The sequence below is a fragment of the Caloenas nicobarica genome, chromosome 1, assembly GCF_036013445.1.
Source record: "Caloenas nicobarica isolate bCalNic1 chromosome 1, bCalNic1.hap1, whole genome shotgun sequence".
In the NCBI taxonomy this organism is placed as follows: domain Eukaryota; kingdom Metazoa; phylum Chordata; class Aves; order Columbiformes; family Columbidae; genus Caloenas; species Caloenas nicobarica.
Genome location: NC_088245.1, coordinates 119,845,676 through 119,869,359, shown reverse-complemented (window position 1 = coordinate 119,869,359; position 23,684 = coordinate 119,845,676). Strand labels below are relative to the sequence as shown.

General features: G+C 43.1%; 1 protein-coding gene across 1 annotated transcript; it reads left to right on the top strand.

Moving 5' to 3' along the window:
- Positions 1-471: 471 nt before the first annotated feature.
- On the top strand, positions 472-22,594 carry UBASH3A (ubiquitin associated and SH3 domain containing A). The gene is made up of 14 exons (XM_065643954.1): positions 472-584; positions 4,004-4,057; positions 5,563-5,749; positions 8,062-8,260; positions 8,968-9,137; positions 10,180-10,388; positions 11,250-11,376; positions 13,674-13,782; positions 15,193-15,315; positions 16,123-16,215; positions 17,301-17,445; positions 20,865-20,971; positions 21,464-21,570; positions 22,457-22,594. Exons 1-14 carry the CDS (start codon positions 472-474, stop codon positions 22,592-22,594), a joined length of 1,881 nt encoding a protein of 626 aa, XP_065500026.1.
- Positions 22,595-23,684: the final 1,090 nt, after the last annotated feature.

Here is a 23,684-nt window from a genome sequence, read left to right as displayed (position 1 = left end):
TGAGCCCAAATGTAAAGAATTGGCTTACGGACTAACTTCTTACACACTGCAGGACATCCCTGCTCACCTCCTCCATGCTGCAGTAGCAGCTCAGGTGGAATTCTCAGCTTTCAGAAGACAATTTAAAATGAAAGGCTAAAAGATCCCATCTCAGATCCTTCAGCAAGTCCAACCTGACTGTGGTGTTTATCTTTAGACTGATAATCTTGTTCTCATCCTGGTGGATGAGAAAAGCCTGCTGATAGCTTTTGGTTTTTTAACCACCCTAAAACAAAAATTCAGAGATGCAGATGCTACGAAAACAGGATGTCAGCTTTTGTCAGAAAAGATCACAAGAGGTTAGGGGTTTTTTTGCTTTAGCTGCCTCTTTCTCTTTCTCTCATTTTCTCACTCCCCCCCTCCCTCACACTCTCCTCCCACCTCCGAATTTCTGTCAGCACTCAGCACAGGGTCACGGGAAGAGTGGAGGAGATGGCGGTGGCTGAGGCTCAGCTGTACGCACAGGTCTCCAACAAGCATAGGAGCAAAAGCACCTCTGCACTCCTTGATTCTCTCCTTGCCAAAGGATTCCCAGCTCATATCGCGTGAGTAATGTGTTTGGCTGCCTTCGCACAGTGAGAGGTATTTAAGATAAAAGAAGTATTTCTCATAAGTTCCTGACAGCAGGCAGCTTGCTTTTTCCTTCAAGAGAGCATGCTGCTCCCTGGGGGTAATGTCCCCATATAGGAACCAGACCTGTCCTGCTTTGAATTTCTTGTAGAGCAGTGTCTATTGATCATAATACAAAAGTAACCTCGTCTGTATCCATTTTTATAAATACTGTGTATATCTGAAGACATGCCTTTCCACGTCTTCAGGTTGAGAATCTTTGCAATGAGTTAAGAAGTTGATGTCCATAGTTTGCTCTTGAGAGATATCCTCTCTCATTTTTCCTTCTTATCACTGTTACAAGGGAGTTAAATATAGATGTAACTTCTATTCAAAGTTTTTTCAGGCCTGGCAAAGTTCTCCTGCTGGATCTTGTCACTGGAAACTGTTTTAAAAGAGTAAGCTTTCCTTAACAAGATGACACATAAGTCTGTCAATTTTTCTTCCTGTCTTGAATCACGACCTTGTTCAAAATCATGTCCTACCTGGAAAATGTAATAGTGAAGAATGAGGCGCTATTCTTGGTGGACCCAATGGATGGGAAATTAACTGGTGGCAGCTAACCAAGTTAATAAAAAAGTGGTGGTCACTCGTCTCCCAGAGACCCCTCTGGTTGGACAGTGAAATTTTGGGGAGGATTTTCCAACTTCTGAAGGGCGAGTATGGGCATTTCATTTTAAAAAAAAAAGAAGTCTTTGTAATGTCAAAGAACCCCTCATAAAAATGTTTTAGAAAGGAGAGCACCATCTCTCCATTTTGACTGAAAATTAAGCAAGTTGAAAAGGCTCCATTCATAAATGCTCTGGTGCTTTTTCAGGAACATCTGTTTTTAGTGGGTCAACTTTAAACACTATGGGCACAGCTTACAAGGAAACCGAGGGTCCCTTGTTCCCAGTTATGCACAGTGGAACTGGAGCTGTGCAGCTGAAAACCTGGCTCATCATTTCTCTAGTAATACTATAAGTTTTGTCACCCCAAAGTAATAGCGGTTTTCAAATTTTTTGTCCTCTATGTGATATTTTTCAAATTCCCTTTGAAACACTTCCTGCAGTTGCTGAGATGGCTTTGTGCTTCCCAAGCCAAAATCAAGCAGCAGTGGCAGAAGTACTATGCAAACTGACATAAAATTACAAAATGCCCAAAAGCACTTTATTTTTTAATTTATTTGCTTTTATTGACTTTAAGACCTTCAAAATTTTGATTTCGTATTTATAAAATCTTATAGATGTCTCTGTAGTTCCTGGATTGAACCATAAATTAAAGTACTGAAAAATTGTTCTTTTGAGGTGTCCTGGCCTGAGAAAAATGAGGCTGGGTGGAAATACCTACAAAATCTTTCACAATGCAGAACCAGCATGTCAAAGCAGCATTTCCCCAAAGAACAAAAAACAAACATGTGAAGATCAAGCCTAGCATCAGATCAACAAAACGGGCCTCCACTGGTGCTTACACAGAACTGAACTGTGTCAGCAGCTTCTGCTGTAGGGAAGAGCCAGTTTATTCTTACTGTAAAGACACTATTTTTAATACACATTTTCAATGGTTTATTCCTACTGTCTATCTGAGAGAAATTCGTATGCACTGAATTTATTCTATGCATTATCTTTCAATCTTCACTGCTCATCTTGAAAGCATAGGATGTCTAATCACAGCCTAATGTTCTCCTGACTCAGCTCTACAAACCCCACTGGAAAGCATCCTATGGCCAACATATATGATGAGATAAAAAGTGGGAACAGGCACAGAGAGGAGCCCAAGGGAGCAAGGACTTAGTACTGAGCAGCATGACAGTCCATTGTCTCAAGTCTTGCTTGTCTTATTACATTTACAATTTTGCAGATCCTGTGGTAAAGAAAAGCTGATGTCAAGCTCCATTTGGCTTCAGGGCTGTTTGCACAGAGCTTCTCTCCGAGTGGGAGGAGCAGTGTGGCACAAAGTGGTGAAACACACACTCTGAGCTGTAATGAGTGGTTGACAAAGTCTGGTATCACTGACGGAGCCGCAACAGGCACTGACATTTCAACAGGATACAGCAAGAAGGGCTGCATGGGGAGAACAACAAGAACACAGATCATTCATGTTTGATGTGATGGAAGAGGGGGAGTCAACAGAGATATGGAAAGAAATTGTGCAGTGTTCAGTCACAGAGGACATAGGCTAGTTTTAGATCAGCTAGCTCATCGTTTTGCATTGATTTGGCCATGGCAGTTGACGGAGAAGAAAGTTAGAAGGTAAAGCTTGAGTGCAAAGACTCATGTAAACCCCCATCCATGTTGAGCCTCCACTAGAGAGCCAGGCATGGTTGAATATGCACATAAGTATATTTAAATGTTTTTAACAAGCCCGTGTGTAGTTTTTGCACTAGAGAGAAGACAAAAGGCTAGAAGGAAACACCAAGGATGAATCTGAGTCCTGCTGCTTAATGCACTCATTGCACTGCAGGTGCATGCACAGGTATCACAGAGATGAATGGATGAATGGAGGATAAAAATGTGAGGAGACTAAATGAATCAATGCCCTCAGGACCCAGTGGCCAGAAAGGATGGTCTCACAAGAGAAGGAGAGAGATGAGCAGATGCCAAGTAATTCAGCAGGTTTTCCTCTATATCTCCATTTCCCCTTCATGTCTCTTCTGAGAAGGTTGTAGCTGTGTTACAGGGCTGGAAATGGGGTTCATGGGTGCAAGTGCTACTTAACCACTGGAATCCTTCACCTGTCACCTAGCATTTAGTCACAAAGACTTATCCATGTAAAGTACATAGTTGGAATTTTGAAAGCTCTCTAGTGAAAAAAGGAAATGTGAATCAAATCCAATCCCAGACTACAACAGCTCCATTAACAGAGAAAAATGTGAAATATTGTCCCTCATCTTGGACTGAACTGGTGGCTTAGATCTGGCTCCCTGCTGGCCTATGGGAGATCCTCAGTCTGGATTTTCAAACCCCAATATAAGTGTGTTTTGCTTTGTTTATATGTAGGGGCTTGGGCCTGGCATCTTGAACCAGAAGAGTGTCCTATGTATGGAGCAAACCCTGCTTTTACACTGTGTGGATGGATGGTTTCCCCAGCCCTAAGGAAATCCATATAGTCAATAGGGCTGCTAAGGAAACACCTCCAGAACAAAAAGGAGGACATCCTGTGGGGAGGACAGGTTACCAGTCTTTAAGGAATTGAAGACTTACAGTGGAAAAAACTTCAAGAATGTTAATATATGCCAGGAATAACCTCATTGTTAAAGGTCTTGTCTGTGCTGGAAAATAGACTTGGTGACCACAGCATGTCCATTCCTTACTTTCTGGGAGTTTTCTTTCTGTTATTCTGATTAATCCATTTTGGTTTGGTTTGGTTTTTGTAGGCAAAAAGCTTTGGCTGCTACTGGACAAAAGACAATAGAAGATGCTGCAAAATGGTAAGTACCTGTGATTTCCAAGGAGTGCTTTGGCATTAAACCTGGCTAAAAATCCTCATTCATGTGCTGATTCTGTCACTGAATTTGAAGTTAGCTGCCATAAAAACCCCTGCATCTGAGTTCTTTTATTTATTTGTTTATTTTAGTTCATGCAGAGAAATAAATAATCATATTTGTAGTTATTATTGGAAACGAGGTTATTTGCAGAAGGTCCAGAGTAAATTTAAAAAAAAATGTGGAGGAAAGGACAGTCTTGGGTAGAAGCATCTGCTTTTACCACAGTGATGTTAGTCAGTTCATGGGACTGGCTGCTTGGGGCAGACACTTCTCAGTTTTAAGCCTCCTGCTTATTTGAGGCCATGGCTGCCAAGGTCTTCTCAACTGCCTGTGCAAGGGCTCCCAGGTTCCAAGCCAGCACTGTGGGCATGCACTGCGGTACGTCTGGGAAGGCTCCGGGAGTCACCCACAGGTTAAATGTCCTCACACCTCACGGAGTGCACCTGTGGGCAATGGGCACGGGGCCCGAGGGGGAAACTTGGACTCTTTATCCAAAAAAAAAGGAGGAAGGAGACAGGGAAAATATTTGTAAACCCACAGCTGCAGTTACAAATCCCTGCAGTAAAAACGTGGGGTTAAATGGCAATGGCTGAAGGGCATTCTTGATCCCTACGACGTTTTTTCCTCTGTATCAGGACTATAGAATATTCATATGTTATTCATATGCTGATAATTGATTCTTTTGTTTTAATCCACCTTTGAATTAAATCCAGCCTTTCCTTACACTTTCTTCTGGTTTTTGTTTTTCTTTACTTTTTTTCTTTTAATTGGTTTGATTGCTTTTTTCTTTTTTGTATGTACGTGAAAAGCCAGAGGAGACATTTGAGAATGACATGTTCTTCCCCAATAGTCAGGGATGCTACCATGGTTTCCAACAATCACTCCCAACTCCACAGCTGTGAAGCCAAACATACAACCTGTGAAGAACAAGATGAAGGATATCATCACATGAGATACGAGTTTCTGATCTTTGCTTATATATTTTCTGATTTGTCTTGTTTGCTTTTATTAGGGCGGAATAAAAAGGCTAGCTCTTTTTGAGCATTTTTTAAAATCTTCAGTTAGTTTTCATTTTGTCATTCTTCAACATTTTCTACCCATTGCTTCTTTTTCCTCCTCCATTCTTCTGTTTCCAGTCATGGAAAAGGGGAAAAAATAACACAACAAAAAAAACCCCAAAATTCTTTTTGTTGTCTTTCCTTTTCAGACATTGAAAGGTACATGATAAATGTAAAGTACACAAAAAATAAGCAGAAGAAATAAACCCATTCTCCATTAGTTAGCACTTCAGAGACAAAATTTCTAAGGAGCTTTTATTTTAACTTTTCACTTCTAAGAAAATAACAACCTTGTATTTCCTTTTTCTGGTCTCTACTATGGATGCCTTCAACCACAGGAAACAAGAGTAAGAGGTACACACGCTTTCTGTGATATGCTCTTGATTTCAGGTTGCACTCCCACTGCAATGATCCCTCTTTGGAAGACCCAATCCCTCAGGAGTATGCTCTTTACTTATGTCCAACTGGCCGTTTGCATAACTACCTGCAAGAATTTTGGAAGGAGAGCAAGCGCCAGTGCGGAAAAAACAGAGCCCACGAGGTTTTTCCACACGTCACTCTCTGCGATTTCTTCACGGTAAGGCACAAAAGATGTGCAGGGTCTAATATCAACTACTGGTGAAACTGGGCCACCTGCAATTGTCTTATCCCAGAACTTCTCCTTGGTGATCAAACTGGCATGCCCGAGGTCCAGGCGTGCTTGCTTAATATTTGAGTGTTCAGCCCCTGCGTAAGCACTAGGGGCTTTCTTCCCACCACCCACTTTAGCTACCCTCCTTAGGCCTTGGCATACCTGAAAATTGGATGCTGGAGCCAGTGGGATACTTCAGCACAGCTGAGTGACACGTGTCTAGCATCTGTCTAGAGTAACATCAGCCCAAGCTGCATATGGACCTGCCAGCAGAAAGCACTGCTCCCCATAAGCAGATGTCGGCAGGGACCATGCCCATTGCTGCATTGATCTAGGATGTTAAACTTTCATGGCCAGGGCAGCAGTGGCTGCCTTCAGACAGCTGTGATGGTGACAAGGCTATCAAAGGATGTAGATAACTATGGTATGATGCCTATGGGAAACTCAGGGAAACCCCTGCCTTCTCCAGAGAGCCCCAGCCAGAAGGTCACTGCTATGGTGGCATGTCCCAGTCTTCACCCCTTCTATTGAAGCCTGGATGTTGTAAATAAGAGAGAAGCAGAATGCACAGGGTTGGAAGGAGCAAGGGGAGCCAGACTGGAGTACAGTAATGCAACTGATTATCTTTGTCAGTAATTTAACATGGAAGTTAGGCTCCTGAGCTGGACTCCTGGTGGGCTGTTTTCTGGTGCTAGAGATGCTGCTGTCCTCCTAGGTAGCCTTCTGAATGCTCACCAACCCTCTAGAGAACTTCCCAGCTGAGCTCCTTCTCCTGCATAGGTGAATGTGCCAGTATCAGCAAAGACCATCAAGGAGTCACTGCTCTGGAAAAACTCTACGGCCACCTGAAATCCAGTTTTCGTATGTCGATGGTGCAGCACATGAACATCAGCTGCAGCTGAGGTGGCACTGAAACAGGCATGAGCTAGAGTGGCTGGACAAATATTATGCTGTTAGTCATGCTTTTGTGCTAAACCATGCCACTAAGTATAGACAGTGAAAATAAGAGTATTTTGTTGCAAAATATTGAATAGTACACTGTGGCTGTTAATTGCAATTATAGAGAACAAAAATCATTAACTAATAATGAATATGCTTCTGAAAGGTGTCAGTTTTAAAGGCCTGACCCTGGAAGAGACAACTGAATTGCAACCCTCACCTTGTGCATCTCAGCCCCGTTTCAGGTAGCATATTTCTAGGGATAAATGCACCCTTCTGTGCTGTTCTCTGCTTCTTGGCTGACCTGGCTACCTCACAGGCAGAAAGCGAGACACACTGACCTGGCTCCCACCTCCTCCTCCCCACCCATCCCTCTCCTGTTTCCTGACTCCCCACGTCTTTTGCAGCTCTCAAACTCATCAGCCCCAGAGGAGCCTGCTGCAGGGCAGTCGTGGTGCAGGATCCCACCTGCCTGACCCCCCACAGCCCAGTCTGCCCAGTGTCCCTTTGATGCATTCCTCCTCCCTGTGGCCTGAGACATGCTCCAGAGAGAAAGATGGTCTAAGCAGGAGGAGCTCTTTTCTCTCTTCTGCTCTTCCCCTTCAGCAGGTTGACCCAGTGTAAAAGATTAAACAGAGCAAATAACCCTGCAGAGGAGAACAAAGCAGCACAGAAATGGAGCATCATTGCTGTTCCTGTCTTTGGTTAGATGGCACAAATTCAGTCTTTGTCTCTTCACTTCTTAAATTGCTTAATTGCCTTTTTTTCTTTTTTTTTCTTTCTTTCTTTTTTTTTTTTTCTGGCAGCATAGCACTGTACAATCCCTTAATTTGCTGTGGTTAGAGCATTAAGGATCATAATGACAAAAATCAAAAATGCCTTGTGAATTTTGCTAGGTATGTTGCTCAGGATCCGAGATCTTGAAGGTTTAGCAGGAGCCATTTCAGCTAAGGACTGTAGGATAGCAATAACAAAATTCTTGCTTGAATTGAAGAAGGAAATCATGATCCCTGCCTCATTTCAGACACGTTCTGCTCACCTGTCAGATGCCAAAATCTTTCGGATCTTTCCTATGCAGGCTAGATACACCTCCTGGCAGAAGGCTCCATCTCCTCTTATAGCATCAGGATACTGAGCTGATCAAACTGCCCAATATTACTGGTTTTAATACCAGGAGTTTCAGGGAGGTTCGTAGATGTGTTGTCTTTCTCAGGAAGTCTAATGTCCACAGTGTTTTCTGGTACTCCTGTATAACACAGGCTACAATACTGGCTGTTGAGTCAGTGGGTAAAGCCTGCTCCTCCTCTGTTTTCCTTCAGTGCGAAGACCAGAAAGTGGAAATATTGTATGATGCCTTAAAGCGAGTCGGTGACAGCTTTTCACAGTGCTTTCCGCCGTCCATTTCTCTGTCACTACACTCATCCAGCAGCTACCTGGGCTTCTTCATTGGTGACAGCCATGCAAATATCCTCAAAGAGTTTGCTCTGGCATTCTCATCAGAGGCTTCGGCCCTGGCAGGTAGGATCAATACCAGAAGAAAGATGGGTGGGTCATAGCGTAAATGTTTAGGCATGGTACTGAAAACACCTCCTGTGTCTCCGGGGAAGGTTAGTTGATGTTTTACTGCCAGCAAGCACCCTTTCCTCCTACAAATTTGAAAACAGCATGGCTAGGGGAGCATGTTTTAGACACAGTGCTTTTGTCTAGAAGCTGAAATGGTTGTCTGTGTAACTTCATATGCTGTTGACTGGGATATCCAAGATAGGCAGGGATATAATACTCCCTCTTCCCAGACCTCCAGCCCCATGGTGCTATGGCCCAGCCTGATGGTCCAACTGCATCCTTGAGAAGAAGGTCTTAATCCCCACTCCAGTGACATCCAAGGGAAACTGTATCACCAGTGGAGACTGAAGGGACACAGCCCCAGCATAGCTTCATCTGGGAGAAATGAGATGAATACATCTCAGGCTGGGAGAGGAATTGAAACCTTGTTCATTTTTTCTGCCAGCTGAAGCCAGGGAGCAAATCCAGTCCAGATTTGTGAATTATTTTGGCATGAGTAAAACCGTAAAATTCTGTGAAACCATTATTCAGCAAAACTATGATCTACTCTACTAATAATTACTATATTTCCTGAATCATGCAACACATGTAGCATAGCATAAAACAAGAACAGCTTTAAATGATCTTTGTTTTTATGTTGTGAATGATTATTTCATTCCTAGATTGCCATGTGAAACCCTGCCTAAAACAGCTCCACCTTACCTTGGCTCACAAGTTTTATCCTCACCATCAGAAGACTTTGGAACAATTGGCCAAATGCATTAACCCAGGGGAGGCCTGCCAGTGGGTAGCTGCTCTCTACTCACGGGACATGCGTTTTGTGCATTACCAGGTATTGTCATCAGATATATTTAATTTCCTGAGTCCACTGTCAGACGCTTTGTTACAGTCATCTTGCCTTTTTTTCCACAAAGAAAATCAGTGCATGCACAATACAGTATTTCAAAAAGCATGGCTGTTTCAAGTACCTCTTTGGATTCAAAAACTGTACTCATGAATCAGTAGAAGATACCTTTATGGTAGGTTGCTTGACCTGTGTGTCAGCAAAGTCTAATTCCAAACTCCAGCAGAAAAAACTAATCTTACCATGATATGAGAAAATAAAAGAGACAGAAAATGAAGATCCTTGAATATTTACTAGGATTTGTCAGATCACAGCTTTACAGTAATATTCCATTTAGCAAAATTAGTTTTCTTGATTGTTCCAGCTTTGAGGAAAATTGCACAGATTAAATATCAGTGAGCAGAGCACAGTTCTCGCTGATGATTTTCTGCTTAACAGACTCTTAGTTACAACCAGTCAACATTTTTCCAGTTCTTATTTCCAAATATAAATTATAGAATGATCCAGATTTTTTAGTCAGATCAGTATATTGCTTTGTCACAAGCCTCATGTTGGATTTTGGTCATACTCAGGAGAGCTGAAAGTAATCACCAAAATAACTGATAATGCTTTTGCCGTGTTTTCAAACAAGTCAGTACTAGTTACAGGAGAAAAAGTATTTTCATGAAAAGCAAGTGGTTATTTTTACACATACTGGAAATGCAGTAATGTCTTCTTTTTCTCTCCTGAAGTGCCATTAAAGAGCATGATGCAGAGCGGAAAATAGTACCAGTCACAGTGTCCAGTAGAGAGTTGAACAAGCGTAGAATCATCAAATCATCAAATCATAGAAGAGTTTGGGTTGGAAGGGACCTTCACAGCCCATCTAGTCCAACCCCTCTGCCATGAGCAGGGACATCTTCAACTAGATCAGGTTGCTCAGAGCCCCGTCCAGCCTGGCCTGGGATGTCTCCAGGGATGGGAAGTCACTGCAGCACGTGCAGCAGTGGGCTCTGGGCAGCAGCCTGACCCCACTGCCTGTGTCCCCCAGACGCTGAGGGCCCTCTTCCAGTACAAGCCCCAGAACATCGACGAACTCATGATCAACACCGGAGACTTCATCTACGTCGACCCGACGCAGCAGTCTGACGTGAGCGAAGGCTGGGTGATAGGGACCTCGCATCGGACCGGCTGCAGGGGTTTCCTTCCTGAAAACTACACTGAGAGGGCCAGCGAGTCAGACACGTGGGTTAGGCACAGGTAAGCTGGGGTTTCATGAGTGTTGCTTTACGGCATCCACTTTTCCTGCTGGGGAGCTGTGTCAGCGTTCCTCCTCACCGTCGGCTGTGGGCTGCCAGGCGGGAGCTGGAGGTGGCGTGGGCAGGGGAGAGAGGGGCCTCAGGGGTCTGGGTGGGATGCTGAGACTCCTGGAAGAAAAGACATAGTACACACACCCGTAGGCACCCAGAGTTCGTTAGTTCATCTGCTGAAGGGATGACCTCTGTTTTCTCTTGAACAACCTATAACAGCCTAAGGGATTTTAAAAGACCACATTCTGCCAGGCAGGCCGAGCCCTCAACCTGGCTCGCTGCTTTCTTCTTTTTTTTTCCTCTCAAGAGCTGGCAAAGTTCACTTGAAACCACACAAAGGTTACTCCACCACCTTGAGCCCACCCTTTTCTTGTTGATCTAGCCTGTATCAGCAGGCATCTCCCTGGCTTCCTGCACTTTGCTCTGCAGCTGCCAGCGCGCCTGATGCTACTTGTAGATTAGAGCTGCTTTTTCTAAACAGGGAGGTGTAGGTGCACTTCTTGCTGAGTCCTCAGAGACAGAGAGGAGGCAACCAGGTAGTATTTCCTGTTTGAAGATCACACTTTAGCAGGGTTACACCCAGTATATGCAATCAGTTTGTATTATTAATATTTTAGCCTCATTTTTACTGGGAAGATTCTAAATCAAGGCCAAAGTGAAGTGGATTGCTAGTGTGCAAAAAAATATTGAATGGAACATGAATCCTGACTTACATATGTCTGCAGACAAAAACATGACTTAAAAATCCCTTCTATTTGCATGTGCACCCATATGTTTCTGTGTGTGCGTGTTGCTTCTGCTTTTTCTACAGGGAATATGTTTTTGTAACAGCTTCGAGATTCTTCACCCAAACTGAAAATGAACCTAATGTAAAGCTGAATGGAGAAGTCCATAACCCTAGTACCTCAAGGAACGTAACAAATGTACTTTCTGTTCAGGTAATTGGGGTTTTTTTTTCAATTTCTTATCTTTGTTATGTGCTTGTACAGGTGTACTATTAATTAAAAGCATTTAGTAAATTTAATAGTATCTTCCTTTCCCCTTCACATTTTTATGTTATGTTGGAATGTACATAGATATATACATGCACACACATACTCATACGTTCTTACTATATAGTATAATGTCTCATAAATATCATGTAATGTATTTGATGTGTATTACTCTTTCCTTCTTTCATAAAACTTTTTTGTTCCTGTCATAATAACACAATATACAAGTTCTCTGCTCAAGTTTCTCTGTGCACAGCCTGACTGGGCAAGATGTTCAAAGGTATGGCAACAAGTCTGAGAAGTGAAATGCAGGAACAACTTCCACTGACTTTTATATAGGTTCATAGCAGAGTAACTAGAGCAGAATTAGACTCATTGTTCATTGTTATTTTATGTTCAGGTTCTATGGATGTCACCTTAGTGGTTTACCTGGTCCTAGATCTTAGCACAATTAAATGTTTCATCTTCTTTTGTATTTTTAGATACATAGCCAATGCAAATAACTGCATAGAACTGCAGCAAGAGAACACATAGCTGTAAAGGCTGGCAGCACTGACGGGATTACATTTTTGTCCCAGTTTCAAAATCAACATGTATAATTTTTTTCTCAGGTTTTCCACTGGCCTTCTGTTAGGAAGAACAAAACAAATAAAGACTCTGGTTTTTTACCTGCAGCACATTTGCACTTGCACTGCCGTATTGGCTCTGACTGTCAGGGGTGCCAAGATGGCCCTTTCTGGCACACTGACATGCTGCAGAAATCCCTTTGAGTTTGCTGGCCCCACGGCCTTTCTTCATATTGTGCTGGGGGATAACCCCAGGTTCATTTGTGTTAGCATCAAATAAACTTGAGGACGCCCTGAGGGAATTTCCAAAATGGGCCCTACGAGGATGCTGTGTATACTACTGTAAGACAGAAACTTCTGCACGAGTCACATGTCCTTCCACCAGCTCTTGGCCTCTCTTATCTAACTCAGATCTGTGGCAGAGTCACCATTTGGCCCAAGGAACATGTTTTGCAGATGTGCACGTCTCCAGTCTAGAAGTTTCCCCAGCCTCTGGGTTCTTCCTAGGCAGAAAAGCAAGACCACAAAACCTTAGTTTTAAACCCCGATCTTGTGGCAGTTGATTTGTGTTTCATGGCAGAAATGCAATAGTGTTTAGCAGAATACATGACTATAAATCTCATACCACTTCTTAAGAATTTCCTTCCCTGCTGCTGCAGATACACATCGCTAACCTCAGTGCTGCAGCAGTAACGCTGTGATGGGTTGCTCTTGAAAAAGTTTTAAAGCCTTTGACCTTTTCCTCTTGATCGTCTTATCTGTATTTAATGTGCATTGTATTCGAACCCCAAACTGCTTAGAACTCATTTGTAATTCCATGCAGTCTGAGTAAAAAAGTGGCCTCAGAAGAGATCTGGGTTTACTGTTGATTTGGCCACACAGTTATAAAAAGTGTGTTTTCATCAGGAAATGAAGAACAAGCTTGGTGTTAGTCCTGATTTAGAAAGGAACATCACCACTTGAATCTTAGCTAGTTTCATTCTTTTGTTTATACCAACCATATGATGTACATTAAATTATAATTTCTTCCCACACGGAAATTAAAAGATCTGTTATCAGCACTACCTTTCACTAATGTAAACACAGAGTTAAAACTTGGTCTGTGGGCCGTGAAGGTCAGAGGTCTCTTTAATTTGTCTTCAGTGGAGAGCCAGTCAGGCTTACTGTAGTCCTGAAAATAGGCATCTATTATAGCAGCTTCTTTCTCTCCTTCTCTGTGCTTCCTTCATCAGGCAGCATCCAGGAATCCAGACTTTTCATGCAGGTCATCATAGAATCATAGAACAGTTTGGGTTTGAAGGGACCTTCAAAGCTCATCTAGTCCAACCCCCTGCCATGAGCAGGGACATCTGCAACTAGATCAGGTTGCTCAGAGCCCCGTCCAGCCTGGCCTGGAATGTTTTCAGGGATGGGGCATCTACCAGCTCTCTGGGCAACCTGTGCCAGTGTTTCACCACCCACATTGTAAAAAATTTCTTCCTCGTGTCTGGCCTGAATCTCCCCTCCTTTAGTTTAAAACCATTACCCCTTGTCCTGTAGTAACAGACTCTGCTAAAATGTCTGTCCCCATCTTTCTTACAGGCTCTTTTTAAGTACTGAAAGGCTACAATAAAGTCTCCCTGGAGCCTTGTTTTCTCCATATATATAATATCATATCGAAACCCCCTTTTTACACAGCTGTCTCAGAATGCCACCCTGCAAAGAGGAGTGCTGGTGATGCGCCACGGGGAAAGAGTTGATCAGGTCTTTGGCAAATCTTGGCTTCAACAGTGCTTGACTGCAGATGGTGAGTAAGATAATTGAAGGATCTTGGCAAATCAGAACCAAAATCAACTAACCCCAGCAATGGGTACAAGAGATTTAGTCTACTATGTCTAAATGTAAACACTGACACAAAAGAGTGAGTAACACTGCAAGTCAGGTACAATACTGTTTTGACCTACACGTATTTCATAATGTCCAAAAGTGCTTCATGTTTATGTTGGATAACCTCTGCAGAACAAGCAAAGCCCTTGTGATACTGACAGGTATGTGTTTCACTGACAGATGTACAAAACATAAGATCTCTTCCGCTCATTACACAAGGTTGTGGTTGACAGACCCCTCCACCTTTCCATGGTTGAGTCAGAATTGTGGTCAGTTGATCAGAGTCACAGTACGTCACTAGTTGAACCTGGGGAAGAAGAGCAAGAGCAAACCACAGTGGAAATAAGATGTCAGCACTGACTTAAATTAAAAGATTAATTTCTTGGCCCTCTCTCTCAAAAGAAGTATGTTTTGAGGTGAAGAAGGCTGACCCAGCATAGGGAAATATATGTCAGGATGAAGGAAAGGAACAAGCAGGTGCGAGATCAGAAGGAAGAGCTTTATGCTGAAAGTCTCCTTTGTTATACTGGAGATCTACTATATTTAGTGTGTGTAATTCACACTAGATAATGAGGGTGGTACCTTCTGACTGCATAATCAATTAATTGGTTTCATTTTTCTTTTATGGAAATGTTGGGGTTTGTAATTTTGGCAATGGTAAAAGAATATCGATATGGAGTGGATTTTTGTTTTATTTGACTTTTGCAAGGCCGAATTCTCACAATTTCCTGTCCTCCCTCTGCTCCACCCTGTTTGCTCCTTTAGAGCTTGCAGAAGAGGTGTTATTTTGTTAGGACAGGTGATTTCCCAAGCCAGTGTTGTGACCTTAAAATGCCATCTCTTTAAGGTAATAGCAGTCGCAGGGTTTTTTTTTTTCATCATTGAGACACTACGTCTGTACTGCTACTACAATAACCCTCTAGGCACCAGAGTCAGGCGGTACTGCCCCATGATCCCCCAAAACTGCTCAGTTATTAGCTGTGTCCTTGGTGTGGTCTCAGCTGATGGCAGCTCCCTGTCACCCACATGGTTTCCAGGTGAGGTTTGAGGAGGGCACAGACCATAGTCCATCCCCAGTGGACAGACGGCATGGGTGTTTGAGGTAGAAGGAAGAGAGACTAGCTCCTTGCACAGATGCCGTGCTTCATTACTTGCCCTCGTGGCCAGAGAACAGAACTTGATTTGCCAATCAGGATGTGACTCTGAGCTGAGTTTTCAGAACTAGCCATCCAACCATTCAGAAGAAATGAAGCCATTATAACAAAATGCGACCTGTGCATTCAGCTGCTGCCTCCCTTGTGCTGTGACAAAATGTCACACCTCATTTCAGGAAAATACTACAGAGCAGATCTGAACTTCCCTTCCACCCTGCCAAAGCGGAAAGACAGCGTGAAGCATTTTGAATACGATCCTCCTTTATCTTGCTGTGGTATTTTCCAGTCAAGGCTTATAGGTAAGCTGGATAATATCCTACTGCAAATGTAAGGGCTTGGGAAGCAGGCTTTCATCATCTGCAAAATGTTGCTCATATTGGCTTTGCAGTAGAAAAACTACCTAGCAGCACTTGTTGTGGTAACACTATTCTACGGGCAATCTCTACAAGATCTTGTTAAATAATAAAATAGAGAGCAAGACTGGTTGCTCATCTTTGAGAACCATTCTGCCAGTTCCTGGCAAAGAAAGCTAAAACACAGAAGCTGCAACACTACCTGTGCCATGCTGCTTGCCTGCAAGGGACTAATGTCTCACACAATTGTCACTGAATGGGCAGTGAGGAGTGAACAGCCTGGCCGGAGGAACCAGCTTTGTGGCCAGCAGTGTGGTCACCTCATCACAGGTGCCTGACAGCTGGGTGGTACAGGTTAGTCTGAGTCATTTCACTCACCAGACGAGGTTGTTTCTGCTCCCTCTGCAAGTGTGCCTGACAGTGACAATGCAAGTCTGATGTAAATGCGTGTCTGTGATGATTCAGATGCACGGAGACAGACAAATGCCTAACTGCCGCTTGCAGAACTGGAGTGAATCTTCCATAACTATCTTATTGACACCCATTTTAAACTTGCTGTTGCCACCAGAATGAGCTTTTTAGTGAGCTCATTCAGCCAATAGTAGGAAAAAATGAATAGAAAGGGACCGTCAATGTATCCCATGTCAATGAAACCAAAAAGCTCTAAGCTGTTTTTTGCAGCAAGTATTTTGTAGTACTTTCTCATCTGTCATGATCTGTTAAAGAGAAACTCACTTCGCTGTCCCCATCCAGGGGAAGCTCTGCTGGACCAGGAGGTGACCGTCAGCTATGTGTACTCATCACCTGCTCTCCGCTGCATACAGACAGCTCAACACATACTGCAGGGTAAGGTATCAAAACCAGACAGGTGTTTTTGCCACGGTGAAAATGTCTTCCTCAAACTTCTGTGAAGTCTCTGAGATGAGTAATTAAGAAGATGTATGACTTTGAGGTTATTTATTGTTGTATTTAAGTAGGGAAGACAAGGTGGTTTTTGTCTAGCTGGTAATATAGGCAGTAATAAACCTGCTGCCATGTGTATGGTCTGCAGAGTACTGTCCCGTTGACTCTAGTCCTTGCTAGTTAAAATGGAATCTAATGTTATATGAAACAGAGGTGTTCCGCATCAGGTTGAATTCAACACTAGTAGCTGCTCACCAACTCAACACTGCCACCTCTTCCAGAAGATATTCTGAGCCAAAACCCAAATGTTTCTGGTGCTCTGAAGGATATGTATGTGAATCGGGAAAGATAGGTTTCCCCTGAAAGCATTTGCCTTTGGAAGCCAAACTATTTTAGTTCCTTCATATTGCAGAACCTCTTTCTTTCTCCTTCTCCTCCTCCCTCTCCCTGTCCTCCTCTCTTTTTCCCTGTCCTGTCCCCTTCGACAGGTCTGTCAGGGATTCATAGTTCATTACCATGTTTACATCAGAATGACAACGTGAGTGCATTTCTTCTGGGAACTAGTGTCACTCAGCAACCTCTCAAGAATAATCAACAAAATAATGTATTTTCACAAAACAATTCCATTTCTAACACTGTAGGACAATTATTACCCCACCAAAGACCACTGAGCAAAATGCTATGTAAAAATGGTAAAAAAATTTCCTGTCTAAAGTTTATTCTGATTGCAACATTACTGAGGTCTTTTTCTTCTGTTCTCTCCTGTACCTTGCAGATCATCACAAGAGATCTCCAGAAATAATAATAACAACAACAATATTAACATAAGAATTTGTAGTGCCTTAACATTACTCAGACACGAATATAATGTTGGCTTCATATAATCAGCACACTCCTCTTTTGTTTGACAATAAGTAATTATTTTTCATTAATGAAAACATTGCAACAAACAAGGTAGAATGTACAGCATAAATGTAACACTTCAAGTGTACCTTTGTCTTCTTAATAAATATTTATTGTTCTTGCAGGGCTTAAATTAGATCAAAAAGTCAAAATCAGGGTGGAACCAGGGCTGTTTGAATGGACCAAGTGGGAAGCAAGCAGAGTAATTCCTAACTTCATGACTGTGACAGAACTGGCAGAGGCCTCTTACAAAATAGACATAAGTTACAGGTAATTGCTCCATATCTAGCTGTTAAAGCCCTATTTTTTTTTACCTGAGGCATCTCTTCATCTTTTTATTTGTCATAGACCATTATGAACACTGCAAAAAATGGGTGATTCTGATCAAATTCAAGTCTGCATGGTCTGTTCCTAAAATATGATATGCTATTAGCTGTCTTGTGCCAAGACAACTTCACTGCTCTGACACACAGACACACACATAAGCTTGGGAATGTGCACACATGTCGCACAGAGGTGCAGCTGCACATGCACAAACATCTGACGCTTGTGGATGGAACCAGCCCTGCTTTGGTGTTGCCATCAGTTCCACCACCTCAGGCCCATGGCTTGTCCTGAACTGCATATATATACGTGCATTATAGGCATTAGTGTCAGGTACCAGGAGTTTTGTTTTTACCTTTGGCTCGTGTGAAGCACACTTTAGAAATGTGAAGAGTAAATAAGATGCTGCTCTTCAGCGATGAAGAAATGTGACATTAGAAAATGCCAGTAAGCTCTTTGTTTAGGGTCTGCAGGGCAGCAGCAAGAGGTCTGCCCTGCTGCAGAGGATGAGCCCAGGCTGGGAGGTGGCAGGGAGCACGGCTCCACACCTGAAACATCACTGGTTTGTGTCACTGGAGCAACAGCCACAAGAGGAAGGGAAAGTGGGGGTCACCCCTGTGCACCCCAGGGCAGAGCCACACAGGGTCTGGGGAGAGGGAGGCAAGCCCAACACCAGCCAGCTGCCCTTCTGGTTTTGGGTGGAGGCAGGGTAGCAGCGTTTCACTATAATTGATATTTGTGCCAAATTCAGTCAGGGAGGGGAGTGGTTTTAAGTTGCTCAAAGATTAGCTCAGCAAGGACTTTTGGGGGCCCTTACAACTTGATGGTGGTGGGGAGTGATGCCTTTTCTGAGTGCTAGAAAACCACAGCAGGGCAGGAAATGATAAGCCTCCAGTTCAGTATAGCTCCTCATCTTGCTCACAAACCAGGCTGCTCTGTGTTCACAGTGCACAGCCAGATCCAGGAAATTACTCAGCTAATAAAAGTGAGTGTCTCTGGGGTTTCCCACATATACAAGAAAGGAGGAAAGGAAATTTCTCATGTCTTAATGCAGTTCTTACAGCCAAGAAACTGTCATCATTTGAAATTGCATGAAGGAATAGGATCCTTCATTTTCTTGGATCATAGTGCTTTCTCGTGTGTTTTACCACCAACTGACTATTTATATAGTACTTTTTTATTAAAAAATCACCTCCCTCAAACTTCCACAAAGAAAAGGATGCAAACACAGAGCAGTGGGAAATTCAGAGGGGAAGCTCTGAAGCAGTGCAAACTATGGGGTTCAGACCCCTCATGGCTCACTCAGGTCCAGGAAAAAATAGGATGGATGAGCTATGAACTTGCACATATGATGCCAGTTTCTTCCCATCACATGCAGGGCTCAAAATCCTCAGGTCTCAGGGGCCGGCTTTACTATATTCTACCACTGCAAATGACAACCTTCAACTAGGTTAAGTCCCTGATCATTCCCTGTCAGCAGTGGACCTAACCCAAATTCTCCTGTTTCCAGTGCCACTAAGCAGCAACTGAAACATTTGCTGCCCATGTGTTGTGTGCTCTGAAATCACCTTGATGTTCCCTGCACCCATTTGCAGACATCTGAGTTGGGTGCCTAGGCTGTGATGGTTAGCTAGGAGCCTTCTTGTGGGTGGAAAGAAGGGGACCCCCAAGACACTTATTTTCCATCTTAGCTAGCCTATGCCAAACACTTAAGATGGCATGAAGGGGCTTACTTGTCCCCAGTGACCTGGCCAGATGCTTGAGTTGTAGGTAGCTAAGGCTGGTTGAGATTAACACTGCCTCTCTCTCCTCTCATGCTCTCACAGGAGCAGAGGGGTGGTAGACACTTCTTGTCCCAAAGCAAGATAAACTCTGCCTTTGCCATTCCTATTGTTAAAGACTGCCAGTCACAGTGTAAGACACTTATTACTTTCTTCTTCACCCTTTGCATGGAGGACAGACCCTTCCTTTCCTCTTCACAACAGCCTTTTGTAGACTATCATCATGTCCTTCTTCAGCCTCTTCCTCCAAGCTGAACTGTTCCTATCTTCCTTTGTAGGCTGTGCTTTCTGGATCTCTGTTCACTGTTCCCCTCTGGATTTTCTCCTGTTGGTTCTCATCTTGCACTATAGCACTCACAGATGGACACAGCACTCTCACCCAGACCTGGGCTGGGCACCTCTGTTGCTATTTAGCCTGGAAACCACTCGGGCCAGTGCTGGGGATGCTCAGTTCTACTGCAGAATAACTGGTTAATAACAGGGTTAATACTGAAGGGACTGAGGTGCCAACAGGACAGCACATTTAAAAAAAAAAGAATTGCAGCTCTGCCAAAAGGCAGACTAGTTTTGAGTACTTCCATCTAGACTTCTCCGATCTGGCCAGGATTAAAATTAGCTACAATTAACAAACCAGCATGAGCTTTTCACATGGTTTTACCACCTCTTTTCAACTGTGGTTTGTGCTGAATCAATGTACTGAGGACTCACCTGCAAAAGTACACTGTGACACCATACCTTACTACAATATATTCATCTAACCTTTCTCCTGCCTATTCACTGAATAAGGACACAATCAAATCAGGGCGAGGGGGGGCAGCTGTTTATAGGAAAAAAAATAACACACTGCATTGTGTCCCAACATATGGCTAACAATATTTGCCAGCCATAGCAGCCAATGCCTCCCCTTCCAGAGAAGACAGGTTAAGACGATTACATGAAAAAAATAGACAAAAAATAGAAGAAAAGCTCAGACACTTAGGAGTGGTATGTTGTGATTCATGTCCTTGGAAACACTTTTTTTTAACTCTGGGAGTGAAAGTCTTTACTGCCCATTTGTCCAGCTAATGCAGATATGCCTCATTTGTTGTTGATTTTTGTTTTGGTTTGCTTTGTTTATTAAGGAGATGAACACTGAGGTGCGCAATTTTGAAAGCATTCACACTATCAGTGTCTCACCTTGGTTTGGACTCAGTCAGGATTGCTAGAGCTGGGCTGCACTGCAAGTCTGCAGTCTACACCTGGGCAGTGGTCCTCGCCAACAGAAGTGCTCAAAGCACAAGATTTTCTTAGGCATGAATCCTACTTTAAATAATCTCCACTGTAAACAAGAAGTTTTATTAAAGTGTGGGTTTCCCTGCATCTGGTGCTTTATGAGCTATGAGATTTAGCCATGAGATTTACTAGAAATTACTGTGGGGGAAGCTAATGCTCCATGCAAGCTGAGGTAACAATATGACAGCAAAGTCAGTCGGTAAACCTATATCCTTTTAATCGAGTGCCTTTTCTCTGCTGTAGTCATTCAATACTGCTAACAGTGCCCCCATAATTATCTAGATTAACATATGTTTGTGATTTTATTGTCAGGGGTAACTTCCCACTCTCTTCTCTGGTGCCATCAGAAAGTTATGAAGAATATGTAAGCAGAAGCTCTGCAGTTATAAAACAGATCATCACTGCCTGCCCCAGCAAAGGTAAAGGTTTCAGATCTTTGTATGTTCCGTCAGACACTTTCAGTAACAGGAACAGGCAGAGATTCGCCAACAGAAGCACATTTAACAGGAGTTGCTGGTGTCGTACAGAGCTTAAGGTAGTCTCTTAGTCCTGGGCTGCAGTAAATCAAAACACTTGTAATTTATGGGACAGAAAAGAAAAAGCAAAATTAAAAATAAGACAGTGGAGTACTAAATATACTCTTTGTTTGGTCTTTCCACATTGGGAAGTAGCTCAGCATAAGATAATATATGTTTCTGGAAAGCTTTTTTTTCCTCTTTTCCTAGCAAATACTTTCTCTCACTATCTGACATGCCTCCAACACACCAGGCTTTTTCTGATCAGCACAATACACCCTGCCACATTATCAAAGAGATCTGCCAAGATCCACAGCCCTAAAAGAGACTCATGCTGATGGGTAACCTGACAGTACTGCAGCTGACTACTTTTCTTTGCTTTCTCTGGTCTGGCAGGAGTCATCCTCATTGTGGGCCATGGCTCTTCCTTGGCATCTTGCACCCGACCTCTGGTAGGGCTCCCTGCCAGAGACAGCAGCGACTTTGCCCAGGCGGTACGAAAGGTAAGAAGTTTTTTCAGCAGGAAGCTTTCTTTTTGTTTTATTATACTTTTAATTAGGAGACTGCTTACACAGCAAGACATGCATATAATTGCATGCCAATACCAATGGCATTAGGTTTTTCATTACAAAGGGAATCTAATCTAGTTTTAGCAAAGCACTGGAGGTCAAGAGAAGGATTTTCTCCTGGTGAATATTGTGTGACTTTCAGCTAAGTCCTTGGAGAACTTCATGCAGGTCCCCTGGAAGGTCAATGCCAGACAACACCTAAAGGCAAGAGGCACATTTGGAAACCTCCCCATCTGGAGCTAGCCTCCTCCCTTTAGCAACAGGGCTAAGAGTCTTCCCTTTCCTCCTCATGGTGTTGGGAGTGTAACCTGCAGCTACATTCATTGTGTCACTCTTTAAGAAGCTCTGTGTTTTTTGAGTCACTGTAAGCTCACAACTTTGGTGCTCAGCTACAGAATGAAGTGGAGAAGGGTGTTCTTGCCAGCTTCACAAGTGGGGCGTGTGCTTGAGACTTGGATGCCAAGGATTTTTTTTTTATTTGTATATTATCACCAGTGGGAGAATTCTTCACCCCAGTTTTCCTTACCATCAGCCTTGGTATGGCCAACCAGAGAATTCAGTCTTTGGATATATTTTTACTACCACTTTCAGTGCATAAGGAGTGAAAACATTTTGATCATCAGATCAAGTATGACTGTGGGGTCATGACACAAGCTCAGCTATCACCCCACAGGCCGCCAGTATGGTTTTAGTTCATTTCAGAAGAGGCAAATTTTCCCAGTCTCTCTTCCCAGAACAGTCTCAGGATCTGCTCTCTTCTGCCTCCTTCACATCAAAGCAATGACCCTGCTAGTAACTCTGCTGGTAAATTCTTTCCTAGATCCCTTCGCTGGGCATGTGTTTCTGCGAAGAGATCAAAGAAGAGAACAAATGGAGGATGGTCAACCCACCAGTGAAGACATTAACTCATGGAGCAAATGCAGCATTTAACTGGAGAAATGGTATCATGGAAGATTAGGAGGCCGACTCTGCCTTCAAAGTTGTCAGAAATGAGCCAAAGACAGGTTATGGCTCAGTGCAGTCCAGAGATTCATCCAGAAGACTTACAGAGGCTACAAAATACCCTCTCTGAGTTGTCAAAGCACAGAAAAACACTTCCAAGTTTCGTGCCTGAATTTTGTTTTTATTTCAGTGGCTGAGAAGAAATAACCTATGAAATGGTGTGCAAGTGAGCAATAATTCTTCTGGTGGTGAAGAAAGTGCCTTTTCGCCTTTTCTGAGAGTACCAACATTCAATGAATATGGAACTACCTGATTTCAAATTCCACTGCTAAAGGCACTAAAGCAGATAATGTTGTGTTTTCCAAGGCCAAAATACATCCCATAAGAATTGCTTTTTTTCATGCACTTGGTTATTTTCAGACAAGCAGAAAAACTAGGACTGAAAAGAAGTTATTTTCTACCTGAAGAGGAAACCAGCTGTACCCAAAGCCACTGGGTTTCCTGTTCGCTCCGACAGTTCTGCAAGAGCAAATACCACACTGACTATTTATTTACCTTTTCTACAAAGGGGGCCCATTTTCTATCACAACAGCTCCCCACTTAGTGATTCCCAAGTGATCCATATTGCACAAGGGACTAAAAGATTCCTTTTTGAAGAAAACTGAACTGATTGCTTTACTGTTGCTGGGACAAAGAAAGATGCCCTGCTTTACTGTACTGGTGACGAAATCATGACGTGAGCAACTCTAACTGCTGAACACTTCCTGAGACGGCACTCGCAGGACAGCAGCTTGGCTTTGTGCTGTTCCGTGCCAAATCATATAAATGGTGACACACCTACTAGATGGGTCACCCAAAAGGTCTCTGTAGCTCTTCTCTTGGTGATCTGTTTAATTAAGGGAACGTAGCCCTAAAATTTTGTGCACAAACAAGTACATGCCTTTCCACAGTGTGTTTTCCTTTCTAGTTATCCTCTCATATAACTACCTCTGGGAAAGCACAAGCATTTCTTTCAAAGAAAGGAAAAAATAGAGGTTTCTTCTTCTCTCTTAGCGTGACTAAAAGTGTTTTCATTTTCACTCTTCACCTCCCTGCTCCTTCTTGAC

What these genes read in the sequence shown, in the direction of transcription:
- UBASH3A (XM_065643954.1), top strand. Translation starts at nt 472, where the DNA reads ATGGCGGTGGCTGAGGCTCAGCTGTACGCACAGGTCTCCAACAAGCAT. An exon ending in AGAGGCTTCGGCCCTGGCAG is followed by an intron (nt 8,261 to 8,967) that starts GTAGGATCAATA and finishes TTTCATTCCTAG; the next exon opens with ATTGCCATGTGAAACCCTGC. An exon ending in CAAATGTACTTTCTGTTCAG is followed by an intron (nt 11,377 to 13,673) that starts GTAATTGGGGTT and finishes CTTTTTACACAG; the next exon opens with CTGTCTCAGAATGCCACCCT.